This window comes from Callorhinchus milii, unplaced genomic scaffold (genome assembly GCF_018977255.1).
Source record: "Callorhinchus milii isolate IMCB2004 unplaced genomic scaffold, IMCB_Cmil_1.0 Scaffold479, whole genome shotgun sequence".
Lineage (NCBI taxonomy): Eukaryota > Metazoa > Chordata > Chondrichthyes > Chimaeriformes > Callorhinchidae > Callorhinchus > Callorhinchus milii.
In genome coordinates, this window is record NW_024705220.1 from 48854 (window position 1) to 61251 (window position 12398).

Below are 12398 nucleotides of genomic sequence, written 5' to 3' on the forward strand. Positions count from 1 at the left end.
TCAGCTATTCAATAAGATTTAAAACGAATATGCAATTTACATCCCTTTGTCAATCCACTACAAGATGAAGGCCTCCCTATAGTTGTTAGAAATGGGGGTTGTTTTACCATACTTCACCACATTGGGTCAGTGCGGGTTGGTAAATGGGGAGGCCCAGTACTGGTTAATATTTTACTTTTCACTGATGTTAGCCATGGCCAGAAATGGTACTCATGTAAGTCAGATTAATAATAAAGTGTGGTAACCACTCCACCCCACTATAGGGAAAGCATTTTTAAATCATTTATATTAAGTTCACTTGCTTGCGTGCTTGCTTGCTTACGACCGTGCAAACCTTTCGGTCGTTTTTTAACCCACTTCCCGTGATCCAATCGAGCTGACATTTTGCACACAGACTCGTTGTGCGAGACAATTAATGTTCGTGAAAAAAAATTCCAAAATTTTACACTGTTTAGGGAAAACAAATTAAATATTTAATTACCAATTGTTTAATACTGCAGACAATCATCTGACCCATAGGTGGCAGCCATCTCAAGCCATAGGACGAGAGGACTCTAGCCGCCACGCATATAAAGGATTTAGAGTGAAAAACTTTGTTTTTACGGGTTATACTTATTAATGTTTACATTTTATCTGGTTACACAAATACAACTGATAAAACCCATGATTATTTAGACAATTGTTTAAGAGAATTTTTTAATAAAAACATCTCTTTTTTAGAATCCGATGCTTTCAACCTGAAGAAGAATCCAGACTCTTTTAGAACACATTTAATTTTCTTTTATTACCACATTGATGCATTGAAAATTGCAGTGTTCCTGATATACAATATGTTTCCCTGCATAAAAAGCAGTTTTCTGTGAATAAATTAGTACAAGTAGTACAAAAATAAACCAGTTTCTTTAAAGTAAATGTCAATGCATAAATAAGCGGTTAGATTTCACCACCCTTGCTTTTCCAGTCCTAGATGTTCTGTATTCGGCAAAAAATACAATCTATAATTAACATACTATATCATGCTATAGTCATATACATTAGAAAAAAACAAACTTTAAAAGAAATATTGACAGCCTATGGTTAATACAAATACAAGGGCTCGGAAAAACGCGTGACCTTTTTGACATGTCCAGGTCACAACAGCTTCGAAAGGAGCACACAGGCCCTGAGGCTGATTGGATCCACGTGAGTGGAATTGACTTTGCCTTTGAGCCCCCGATGTCAGCCAGCTGTCAGGCCCTGCCACTGATGTATCATTGAGCGCCAACAGATGGGCAAATGCCCTGGGTCACTCGCATGGAAAGAATCACCTGCAGGGGAAACACACTGGCTAACGGAACACAGAAGGCATGATGAAATCTGTCCAGGAATGCTGTGGTTGGCAGGGAAAAGCATTCTCTGGCCTTCCGGTCCTTGCCTCAAATTTGCTGGGAGCAACTAAAAGGAAATAACAATGATTTTTTGGAGACTTCTGATGGGATTTACTTGGCTTTTTACACACGGGTCACCGGAATCCCATGGAGTACAATCATTTGTAGTGCTACAGTCCTTATCTTCTTTTAGCTGTGTTACAGACATCCATAACAAACGTGTTCAAAACAAACCGCTAAGCAATTTCACAACCAACTCGTGTCCTTGATGTAAGTTCATGTCCTGGAAATGTGTAACAGCATAAAAAAAATTGTCCCAAGAAGTGTCCTCAGAACTCTTTGGCGTCTTTTAATTGAGCGTTGAAGACCTCTTCTGTCGGGTTCTCTGTACAATGCAGGCCATTGTTGGGCGGCCGCGCTTGGTGATACCTGCTCCAGTCGCCTTTACAAATGAGCCACGGTAGGATGTCCACCTTGTAGTGGAGCTCCGAGGAGAACTCGGTGCTGATGAGGTTCGGCGTTCCGGCCCCCTTGCCCCGTGTGAGAAGCCTCATTCCCTCGTCGTAGCAGCAGTGCTGCGCCGCCAGTGTGGCGCTCTCCAGGGAGAGGAGGGAGCGGATGCAGTAGCGCGCCGTGGGCTTGTACACCTCCAGCTTCTCCTTGGGGCCGCTGGCGTCCTTCCAGCGGAAGTCACGGCCCAGCTGAGCGTCAAGCACCTCGGTGGTCCCATAGGCCACTTCCGTTGGGTACGCGCAGGGGCAGTTGGGCAGCTCTGTTGACACCTTCTGCAGATATGTGACCAGGAACTCAGCCCTGCAGGTCACCCATCTCTCACAGTTGTCCACATCTGTGAAAGCAAAAATAAAAATTAAAGCACCGTAGAAACATTTTACAGGTTATCTTTTCCCACATTAGTGTCGGTGCCTGTACAGCCCCTTCAAATCTCTATAGAACTGAAATTTCCCCAGATGCAATTTCCCCAGTTTCCCACAGTGTTGACCTATCCAGTGATAGATGAAAGCCTCCCAATGTCATTATCGTTCATGGTCCGAAGATGGCACAAGCTATTTCGCTCCTGCGCATGAGACTATGTCGTTGCTCCATCTCCTCGGTGCATCATCTACTGGGCATGTTACCTTCTCTGGGTGCCAATGTATCACCATTTTCCACCTTCGGCTGTCATCTCTACTGTAAATGAGTTCTCCCCTAGCCCAATTACTTTCCTTAAAAATCTATGTCTTACAATTGGCATTTATTCTCTGATCCACGTATTTCTCTCTCGGTGTAATTTCCACCATGCTTCTGTGCGCACCTAACAGCTTTCGTTACATATTCTTTGTCAGAATCTGTCTCCAATCCATATGTGTTATTAGAGAGGCACACTGGCATGTTGCTTTTCATTATCGATTGAAATTTCCCCAAAGCACTCCAACGCGCTCTCGCTCACTTCTTCATTTCATCATTTGCATCTAGACTCCTAGAGATATAGAGATCTTTATTTGCACAAATACACACACAAACACTGGTGTATGCTCCATTTGTGTCCCTCCAACGCCCATTTCCTTCTGCTCAGTGAACCTCTTGTGCAACGATTTTCGCTTTGCCGATACGTCTATGCAGCCCCGCGCTTTGAAGCCTCGAGATGCGTAAAGGTCACGTCTCATAGCGAAGGTCGTCCTCTTAGTCAGGAGTCACCGGTGGCAAGTTGAAAGTCCGTAGAGGGGCTGACTGCACTCGCCAATGCAGCGCGCAGTGCAAGCAACGTTTTATTTACCAACGAGCTGGCCTGCGGCACACATCGGTGGCACCATAGGTATGCTGCCTGCCGCGTGTATTTGATCGCACGCTTTTATGACATCAAATCAACGGGGAAGTTCGACCTCCCGCAAGGCATCCGGTCCCTCAACTTTTGGCCAAGCCCCTTGTCAATTAGACCACGCCCCTTGTCAATTAGACCACGCCCCTTGTCAATTAGACCACGCCCCTTTGTCAATTAAACCACGCCCCTTGTCAACTAAACCACGCCCCTTTGTCAATTAAACCACGCCCCTTGTCAATTAAACCACGCCCCTTGTCAATTAAACCACGCCCCTTGTCAACTAAACCACGCCCCTTTGTCAATTAAACCACGCCCCTTGTCAACTAAACCACGCCCCTTTGTCAATTAAACCACGCCCCTTGTCAATTAGACCACACCCCTTGTCAATTAAACCACGCCCATTGTCAATTAGACCACGCCCCTTGTCAATTAGACCACGCCCATTGTCAATTAGACCACGCCCCTTGTCAACTAAACCACGCCCCCTTGTCAATTAAACCACGCCCCTTGTCAATCAGACCACGCCCCTTGTCAATTAGACCACGCCCCTTGTCAATTAGACCACGCCCCTTCCCCTTTCGGCTCCCCCTGTGCCCTTTTTTTTAGGATCTTTCCCATTTTTCTCTATGCCCCAACCCCTTTTCTCATGACCCAGCAGGGTTGGGCTTGTTTGGGTGGTGGTGGTCGGGGGGGGGGTGCATCAGTTGGCATGGTGTGCGGGGACAGGAGGTAGGGGTGGGGGGTGACCTCACAAATACCAAAATCCTTAGAGCAATAAAAATTTTGTTTGAAATCTCGGGGGAAACAATAATCATCACATACCAGATCCAAGGATGTCTGTTGAATTGCGGTTATCCTGTGCTAAGAGCTCCACATTGGATGTTGCCGGCTTAAATATATCCTCCATTCCTGCAAAAAAAGCACAAAGATTGAAATACATTTATTAAAAGCGCGTTTTATTCTCCTTGTCACACAATGGAACTGGTAGTTTTTGATTGAAGCAGTTGCAATACGATGTTCCCTCAAAACTGTCTGATATGACAAGATTTGTTCAGGCATTGCCTTACCAGCGGATAAATTGGAGACCCTTTTTCTTTTATTGTATTCTGCTTCAGCTACGGGTAATCATATACTTAAAAGATTAGAGTTTTATCCATGTTGTAGAAGGCTGCAATCATTATGCACCGCTTATAAAGCATGCTATAATTAAAGATCACGGGTATAGAATGCTCACCTTAGTCTGCGACTCATGCAGTGTGTGACTGTGTTCATGCCCATAATCTTTAAATCACTGTGTGCATTTTCATTAAGACGGCTAACGACAGACATCGTTAACACTCGTCCATTGCAGGGGCCAGGAAATAGTTATATTCTTTTATTTTATTATGTTTTATTTTTATTATTTTATTACTTCCCTTCTACGTGACTTTACCGAAAGAACCAAGAAGATGAATCCCTGCAGTCACGAAAGCTTTAAATCGAAAATTCAGGAAATAGTTGTTTAATACGATAAATATTGGTCAGAATTGCAGTAGACTCCCGCGGCCGTGAACCGTTATGAGACGCACGTGCATGGCCATGGTCAAGTCCTAAGGGAGGATCGCTACATGTGGCTTGAAGTGCTTAGCTTTAGCCTGATACATATTGTGGTTTTCTTCTGGTTAGTCTTATTTCTGGACTGAATTAGAAAAAAAAACAAGACAATAAAATGACACCAATTTCAAATATTTCTTCAAATGTTCTCTAAAAGGCCACCCTAAGTTGCTTCATTGATCGGCGGTGACACATCTCCATTCACCAGTTCCCTCATGCAGCACTGAATGAATGTTCATCTTCTTGGTTCTTTCGGTAAAGTCACGTAGAAGGGAAATAATAAAATAATAAAAATAAAACATAATAAAATAATTCTCACGACGTTTCGGCTAAAACGCAAGCAGCCGAAAAATGAATGAATGTTGCTTTCCCAGTTCAGCATTTTAGAATCTTGTCGATATTTTAGACACCAGTCATCACCATCGTTTGAGGAGGGTTGAAATGAGAGAGGTGAGTGTTGATGCAAGGACTTGTGGGGGTTGGGCATTTGTTCGAGGTGTAGGCGTCAATACCAGCGCAGCTGGGCAGGTCGCAGGTACGAGCTTCTGTGGCAGTGCAGGAGTAGCCGCAGGAGCGCGTACGCTTTTGGCTGCCACTGCCACAGGTGACGCTGCACGAAGACCAGGGACCCCACTGGCCCTCTCGTTCTCCGTCATCTGCAGACATACAGCATCTGATGTTTAAATATCCCCAAAAGATTGCATGAGCAGCCACTTACAACGACAAGGTTTAGCGTCACTCAGATGATGTGTTTCAGGCCTCGTTAGTCACCTAAACTAAAACTGTTCCCATTCATGGCATGTCCATGGACCAAGGACTACGTGGCAGCCTAGCGTTTGTTTTACATTCAGAGGATAGCCACAGAGGAAACCACTCATCTACATAGATGATTGAAATGTCGTGAAAAACTTATGACATCGATTTAACTTTGTTTCACAAAAAGGTTTGCTTGTTACATTTACGCAATAGGCCATATTTTTCTTCATATCTACATATAAATAGCTTCATGGGAGTACAATTGAAGATGTTCTACACATTTATTTGCATATACATCTTTGCATACTGATTTCAAAACATATCATTGCCATTTCTTATAATATTGTGGTTTATTTTTCAACTTCTTGGAGTAAACTTTAACAGTGCATTCCAAGGTTGACACTATGCACCAAACCTCCTCGCCGGCGAACGGATACATTCTTGTAGCGGTTCGACTCGGCACACAATTTTTTTTTCTATTCTGTGAAAGTTAACACCTCGAGTGGCAGCGGGGGGGGGGGGGCGAGTGGACCAATCACACAAAACGTACGCATGGATCTCAAAACATCCGATTGTTACGCAGAGCAATCTGGCGCGTGCATCTTGAGCTTAAGAATCAATATAAACCCACGAGCCGACGCATGTTACATTGCCGGTGCATCGAGTCCATCGTGCATCTTATAAGGGGTATTTCTCACCATACTTCGTGTCTGCGGTGGCTCCCCACGGTTTAGTGGTGAAAAGGCCTCTAAACCATCCAAAGAGTGGGTGAGAAAGTTGCTTTCCTCAGCCGAGGCAGCTTCTCTCTGCACTGGGTTAAGTGCGGCGCCTTCAGCCCTGCGAGCACCTGCGCCCGGGCGCCACCAGCCCTCGCGTCCCGGTTGCCGAGAAGCCCGTGCCACTGCTGGCACGCCGTGCCGCGAACTCGTGCCACTCCGCCAAGCGCCGCCGGCACCACCGCCGCCGCCGCCGTTGTGCTTGAGCTCCATGTCCACGTCTCCCTCCGCCTCGTCCACCACCTCGATTGTGACCTGGCCAAGAGAAGCGACGGTCGCCGGGGTCGAGAGTGAATATCGCAAAGGTTGTGAGGCACACCCCCTGCGATGGCTTTGCTCATGGCAGTGCTGGCGGTGCTATAGAGGCCCCTCGAGAGGATATTTTGGCTGGACGTCTTGAAAGACGTAGGAGTTTCGTTTATTTTGTTAATAGAAACTCTCTTTATTTTTACTTTTGGTTCTTTCGGTAAAGTCACACGTTTCGATTGCAACAGAAGCAACCGTCATCAGGTGTGAATGAATGCAAGCTCGGAGAGAGATGCATACACAGAGAGAGAGACACACAGAGAGAGACACACATGGGGGAGAGACACATCGAGAGACACACACGCAGACAGAGACACATACAGAGACAAAGAGAAACAACGCCTCTGTGACGAGGCACTTCTACATATAGAAAGGGGGGAGCAGAGAAATTAGCATGTCAATGAGAGCGGCAAGGGGAGAGAAATTGGAAGTTTTGACAACCCCAGTAAAAACATTTTTTCATTTATTTTTATTTACTACTTACGTCTCTTATACTATTCGTTGCGCACAGTTGCACCTTATTTTGCACGCGGTTGTAATTGACTTTGCTCAGTCGGTGTTCGCCGCGGAGGGCGTGACGGGTTTCTTTTTTCATTCCTAATGCTCTATGCCGCCGGTACCGTTCCCATTTCGTTGTAATGTGCACCGATGCCTACTTTATTGAGGGCGATATTGCCACGTAAAATAAAGATTGATTGAGGAGTAATCCACACTTGACCCCGCCACATGCGACCAGCTGATAGTTTAAATGTGGTGGGTGCCCTAAGCATGCAAAACACATGTTCAACGGCATACATGGGGAGTTGTAACCAGCTAATGTGACAAAAAATTGATCATTTGCACCTCGGACAATTTACAGAGCTCTTTAAGTAATTCCAATAATCCACCGGAGTAGCGTTTGTTCGATTACAGTATTGACATTGTAAATTTCTGATCTCATAGTTGTACATGTTTGTTTCTCAAGAGGTTAAACAAAGACAATACAATTTAATTGCACGTATCAAAAGTTATTGGTAACTTTGTAAACAAGAGCTGATTAAATTAATGTCATGCGAACGCCTTTGATTTTACCCAGCAACGATTCACGAAGCTTCAAGACTCTTTCAGGGGGGCTCCGCAATTGTAGCAGTTGTTTGGCCAATTACATTAATTTATTCGTTTCTAAAACAGTGCCCTTTAAATGATGTTTATTGTTCCATTAAGTAAATTCGTTTCAGGACAACACTATTTCAAATTCCACTTCAATGGTCTCTTTCGTCACACCATTCCGTTACTCTCACCATAAAGTCCCACACTTCATTGTCACATTACACATTGAGCCCAAAGCGTGTCTGCGCTTTTGGCAGCGGCACTTACCTGGATATTCGGGTTGTGTCCAGCGAGGTCCGCTCGCGACAGATCTGGGATGTTCTCCAGGTTGAGCACGAAGGTCTCCGGCTGTCACTCAGCATCTCCAGCTTCTCTTGACGCCTTCGGTTGCGTCCTCTGCCTGCCTGGCGTTGCCTGGATCGACGAGGGGGCCCTTCCCTGCCGTGCCCCCCGGACACGCTCCTGTTACCAACTGTGCCCGGCGACGTCCCGTCCAGCGATCTCGTCCGCTCCTTAAAAGGGGCAGGCACGGGCACGAGTGAGTTCAATGTGTGAACTCTGGCATTTTTTATCCTTTATATTAAGTTCGCTTGCTTGCGTGCTTGCTTGCTTGCTTACGACAGTGCAAATCTTTCGGTCGTTTTTTAACCCACTTCCCGTGATCCAATCGAGCTGACATTTTGCACACAGACTCGTTGTGCGAGACAATTAATGTTCGTGATTTTTTTTTTCCAAAATTTTACACTGTTTAGGGAATACAAATTAAATATTTAATTACCAATTGCTACATCTTGGCAGACAATCATCTGACCCATAGGTGGCAGCCATCTCAAGCCAGAGGACGAGAGGACTCTAGCCGCCACGCATATAAAGGATTTATAGTGAAAATCTTTGTTTTTACGGGTTTACTTATTTAAGCACGAGCTGTCTAGGACGTAATTGAACCAATCCACGGTTCTCTCCGATGCGTTTTTAGCTTTCACCGCGTGTCGCTCATCAAAGTATTGCTCCACGTGCTCGGGGAGCTTCTTTAGGAACGAAATTAGTTCTAAATTCAGTCCCTAAAGACGCTCCCAGCACTGGAGCAAAATAGGAACCGAACAGCTCCCGAAGAAGCTCCTAGCACGGTGGAGTGAAACGTTGAGATATCCTTCCGAACAACTTTCTGTTCAGTTCCCGAAGCTCCGAGGCAGTGGAATGTAACATCGAGCATCATGCCAAACAACACGTGGTACAGCCCAAAAAACACACAGTGAAGAGCATAACCGCGACAACCGACGCAGATGTACAGACATGGCCAGTGCAAGAGAAGCATATGTTTGTTGTTGGTGTTGTGATGAAAACGTGTGGTTTGTAATTAACAACAATTTAATTGCGGTTGGGGGATTTTTTGGGAGATTGTGATTTATTGTCATCATCATTATCACAGTTGTGAACTGTAGCCACGTGACGGCCAATTTATATGCAAGTGATTGTTGTTTGTAAGGGAGATCTTGCACATCTTTGAACACACGTGTATGTAATTTTTCATATTTGCTGTGCATTTAGGAGGCCTTATTTTTGGCGCAAAATTCAAATCGCTGTGCATTAGTACGTAGATCTTGCTGTTAATATCGTGATGGAATGTATAACTATTGCATGAACACATTAAGCACAATGTGGGTTGCAGATTGCTTTTCTAAAACTGGGCCGACAACCTATTATCGAGACATTAAATTCCAATTCAAAATAGTCAAATAAGTAATACATGCATTTATTATATATACAGTACAGTACTGTATATATATAACAGTACAGTACTGTATATATATAAAATGTCAATCCACTGCTGTAGATGAAGGCCTTCCGGCCATGAAGATTGTTTGACCATACTTCACCACACTGGTCAGTGCGGGCTGGTGGGCGGAACGGTCACCGCCACTGATGTTAGCCGTGGCTGGGGAATCGAACTCAGATTTACGGCTCCATAGCGCAGTGTGCTAACCACTGCGTCACCGCTCCACAATATAAACTCTGACAATCACCGCAATGCAAATAACAAATCAGATGATGCTTCACGTACTGCAATTAACCTATTGGACAAGCCACTTCGTTGAGATATTATTTGTGGTTAGGTCGCTGCTGAAAAATAACACTGGTCAACACACTTTTTCTGGCATAAGGTATTCCAAATCTGGTATCAGTTTGTGTCTATCACATCAGGTTTTTGAGATATCAAATATTGCATTTTCAACAAAAACTGCAGAAGAAAAATATTAAATAAATGTGGATATCTACATAAAATGATATTATAAACACACTATCCTAAAAATACAGCATCATATTTTAACACTAAAGCAGTCACTGACTCGCAACAACTTGCAATCATAAGTGACAGAGTTAATTTCGGGTAAAATCAATGAAAATGGGGTATGCCGATAGCATACAAATGATGTGATAGAGCAAATCTGAGATCAGATTTGGAATCAGCACCCTGAAATTAGTCTAAAACAGCTGCAAAAGTCCAGGCCAGAAAAACATGTTTTTTTTGACCAGTGTAATCAAATAGGTCAGTGGCCTTTACCTGATTAAATGAGAATCGTTTATTTTTGAGTGATTTGCTTACCTTGACTATACTTCGCACTTCTATCGTGTTTTTGTAACTTTCTGATCCGCCGCTACAGGACGTCTTTGAAAAATATCTTCATAGCTCATCGGATTCCTCAGTATACATAACGATTCTGATTCAATGGGAACAAATACCCTAACAGCCCAGAGTATTTGTGAAGTGTGTGCTGGGGCCTGGGATGAAGAGAGTCAATGTGTGAATTCCCCATCTTGCCGAGATACGCAGTGATGTAACGTCCCGCATGGCCCGACGTGGAGCCACGCGTGTGTCACGTGAAGTGCATGCGGTGTGAATGTTTTCCATGCATGAGCGGTATTTCAAGCCCTAAGCATTGCCGTCTATAATTACACGTGAATACTCACCACGACACTAACACATTCATTCACCTCTTAACACGGAACACCTCAACATATTTATAAACACGAAAACACGTTATTGGCATTCGTAATAGAAACGTGCTTACAATGAACTTAAATAATACGCAGATCGACTAGAATGGGATTTCAACTCATTACAAATGACAGTACTTTTGAACTGGATCCTTCATAAGTATCGCGGTATCTCGTCTGTCTATTAACTCTTTGAATGCGCAAACTCTTTACAGCAACCTATAAGGTAACAGCATGCGCATAACCCCATAAACTATCACACTTTTGAGTTCCACATTGGAAGTCGGTCTCAAACCCACAATATTAACACATTTTACACGGCAATATATACAGAACAGCCACAGTGGCAGTAGCGAAGTAGGAACGCACGTTTTAAGTCGACCTACCTGCAGGTCGCCCCTGCGTGTTGCCGGCTGATCGCCGCCGTGTCGCACGGCCGATGTGCCCAGCAACGTCCCAACGTGTAGGCTCAGCATGGCCAGCGCCAAGAGCGACATTACATCGGTCGCGGGCTTTCCTCCATAGCTCTCGTCGACGTCTGCCTGCTCCTTCTCTCTCCTTGTCTGCAGAGTCCCGGTTTAAATCCACAGGCTCAGTGCCGTGCCGTTGTCGAGTAACGTTGGGTCAGTTGCGGAGATGGAAATTCCTCGTTGATGCGTTCGCCTCTTCAGAAGTTTCTGAGCGTTCTGTTCTGGGAGTAAGCTGCGTTTTTCAGCACCGCACTGCAACACAAAGCGGGAATTAGTCACACGCTATCGGTTATTACAGCACACATCACAGCCCGAACAAAAAAGCACCCCCATATGCCGAGCTGTGTGGCATCCAAGTGGAGCAGTTGTTCACTGCAGGGACGAATGCACGACTTACTTGTGGTGCTGCGGCGACAATGATCCGTAAAATGTGGAATCAAGTTGCTGCTATTAAGAAAAAAAAAACATCAAGGGCTCTTGTCCGGCTATGGTGGTGTAAACTAGAGTGTGGAATTGTAAATCTTAAAAGCCGTGACATGTGACATTTTTGTTATATTATTATTTGTACGCATATATATTGTTTTCTCTCTCCCAACTCTGCCGCTGTCGTGAGCCGCTCACGCCTCCGGATTGATGGGGGTTGACTGTTATCTCTCGCTCTGGAGGACTGGCGGATTAGATGTGAGTAACTGGCTTTATAAACCTCCCGGCTACTGCTCAGAAAGATGATGCTGATAGCCGCAGATGTGATTTGCCTAAGCTATACAGCCGCTCCGTGTGTTTCCTGTTACACAAGAAAAATAATAATGATGATGATGATGTACCTCCCAATGTATGACCTTTTCGATGCCAATTTTGCAAAATGAAACACAAAACCGATTCCGTTACCCCCCTCCCCTCCTTATAGGCAGCGGCCGTTTTATTAAGATCAAAAGGCGCTTTCAGATAAACGGAACTTCTCAATTGAGCAAACAGGCGCCTTTCAAAGCCTCAAACCGCTGAGCCGGAATGGAATTGTTAAAGGCACCCCCCCCCCAAAAAAAACTCCAGCCTCCAGGGAAAAATGCTCATCGATGTCAAAAACCTTTAGAATTTTCTTCTTCTTAATTAGCTACAGTTCCTTTGCCGCCCGGCCGCGCGTTCCTAATCAGCAACCTCGACCGATGTTGGACATCGTCATCACCGTATGAAACTGCCAGGGCAACCCGCTTTGATCCGAAGAGGC

At 44.8% G+C, this 12398-nt stretch overlaps 1 protein-coding gene across 1 annotated transcript; it reads right to left on the reverse strand.

The window, feature by feature from the left end:
* Positions 1-1696: 1696 nt before the first annotated feature.
* Positions 1697-11200, reverse strand: LOC121852149 (isthmin-1-like). Its single transcript, XM_042346240.1, has 7 exons — positions 11090-11200; positions 7974-8218; positions 7238-7379; positions 6239-6566; positions 5292-5435; positions 4009-4095; positions 1697-2214 (listed from the first exon to the last, which is right to left on the reverse strand). Exons 1-7 carry the CDS (start codon positions 11198-11200, stop codon positions 1697-1699), a joined length of 1575 nt encoding a protein of 524 aa, XP_042202174.1.
* Positions 11201-12398: the final 1198 nt, after the last annotated feature.

Excerpts from the sequence above, each read along its gene's own strand:
- LOC121852149 (XM_042346240.1), bottom strand. The coding sequence starts at position 11,200 with ATGTCGCTCTTGGCGCTGGCCATGCTGAGCCTACACGTTGGGACGTTG. Across the intron at positions 7,380-7,973 it reads GACACAACCCGAATATCCAG|GGCACCCACCACATTTAAAC; the intron begins GTAAGTGCCGCT and ends TTGCATGCTTAG. Across the intron at positions 6,567-7,237 it reads ATTACAACGAAATGGGAACG|GTCACAATCGAGGTGGTGGA; the intron begins GTACCGGCGGCA and ends TCTCTTGGCCAG.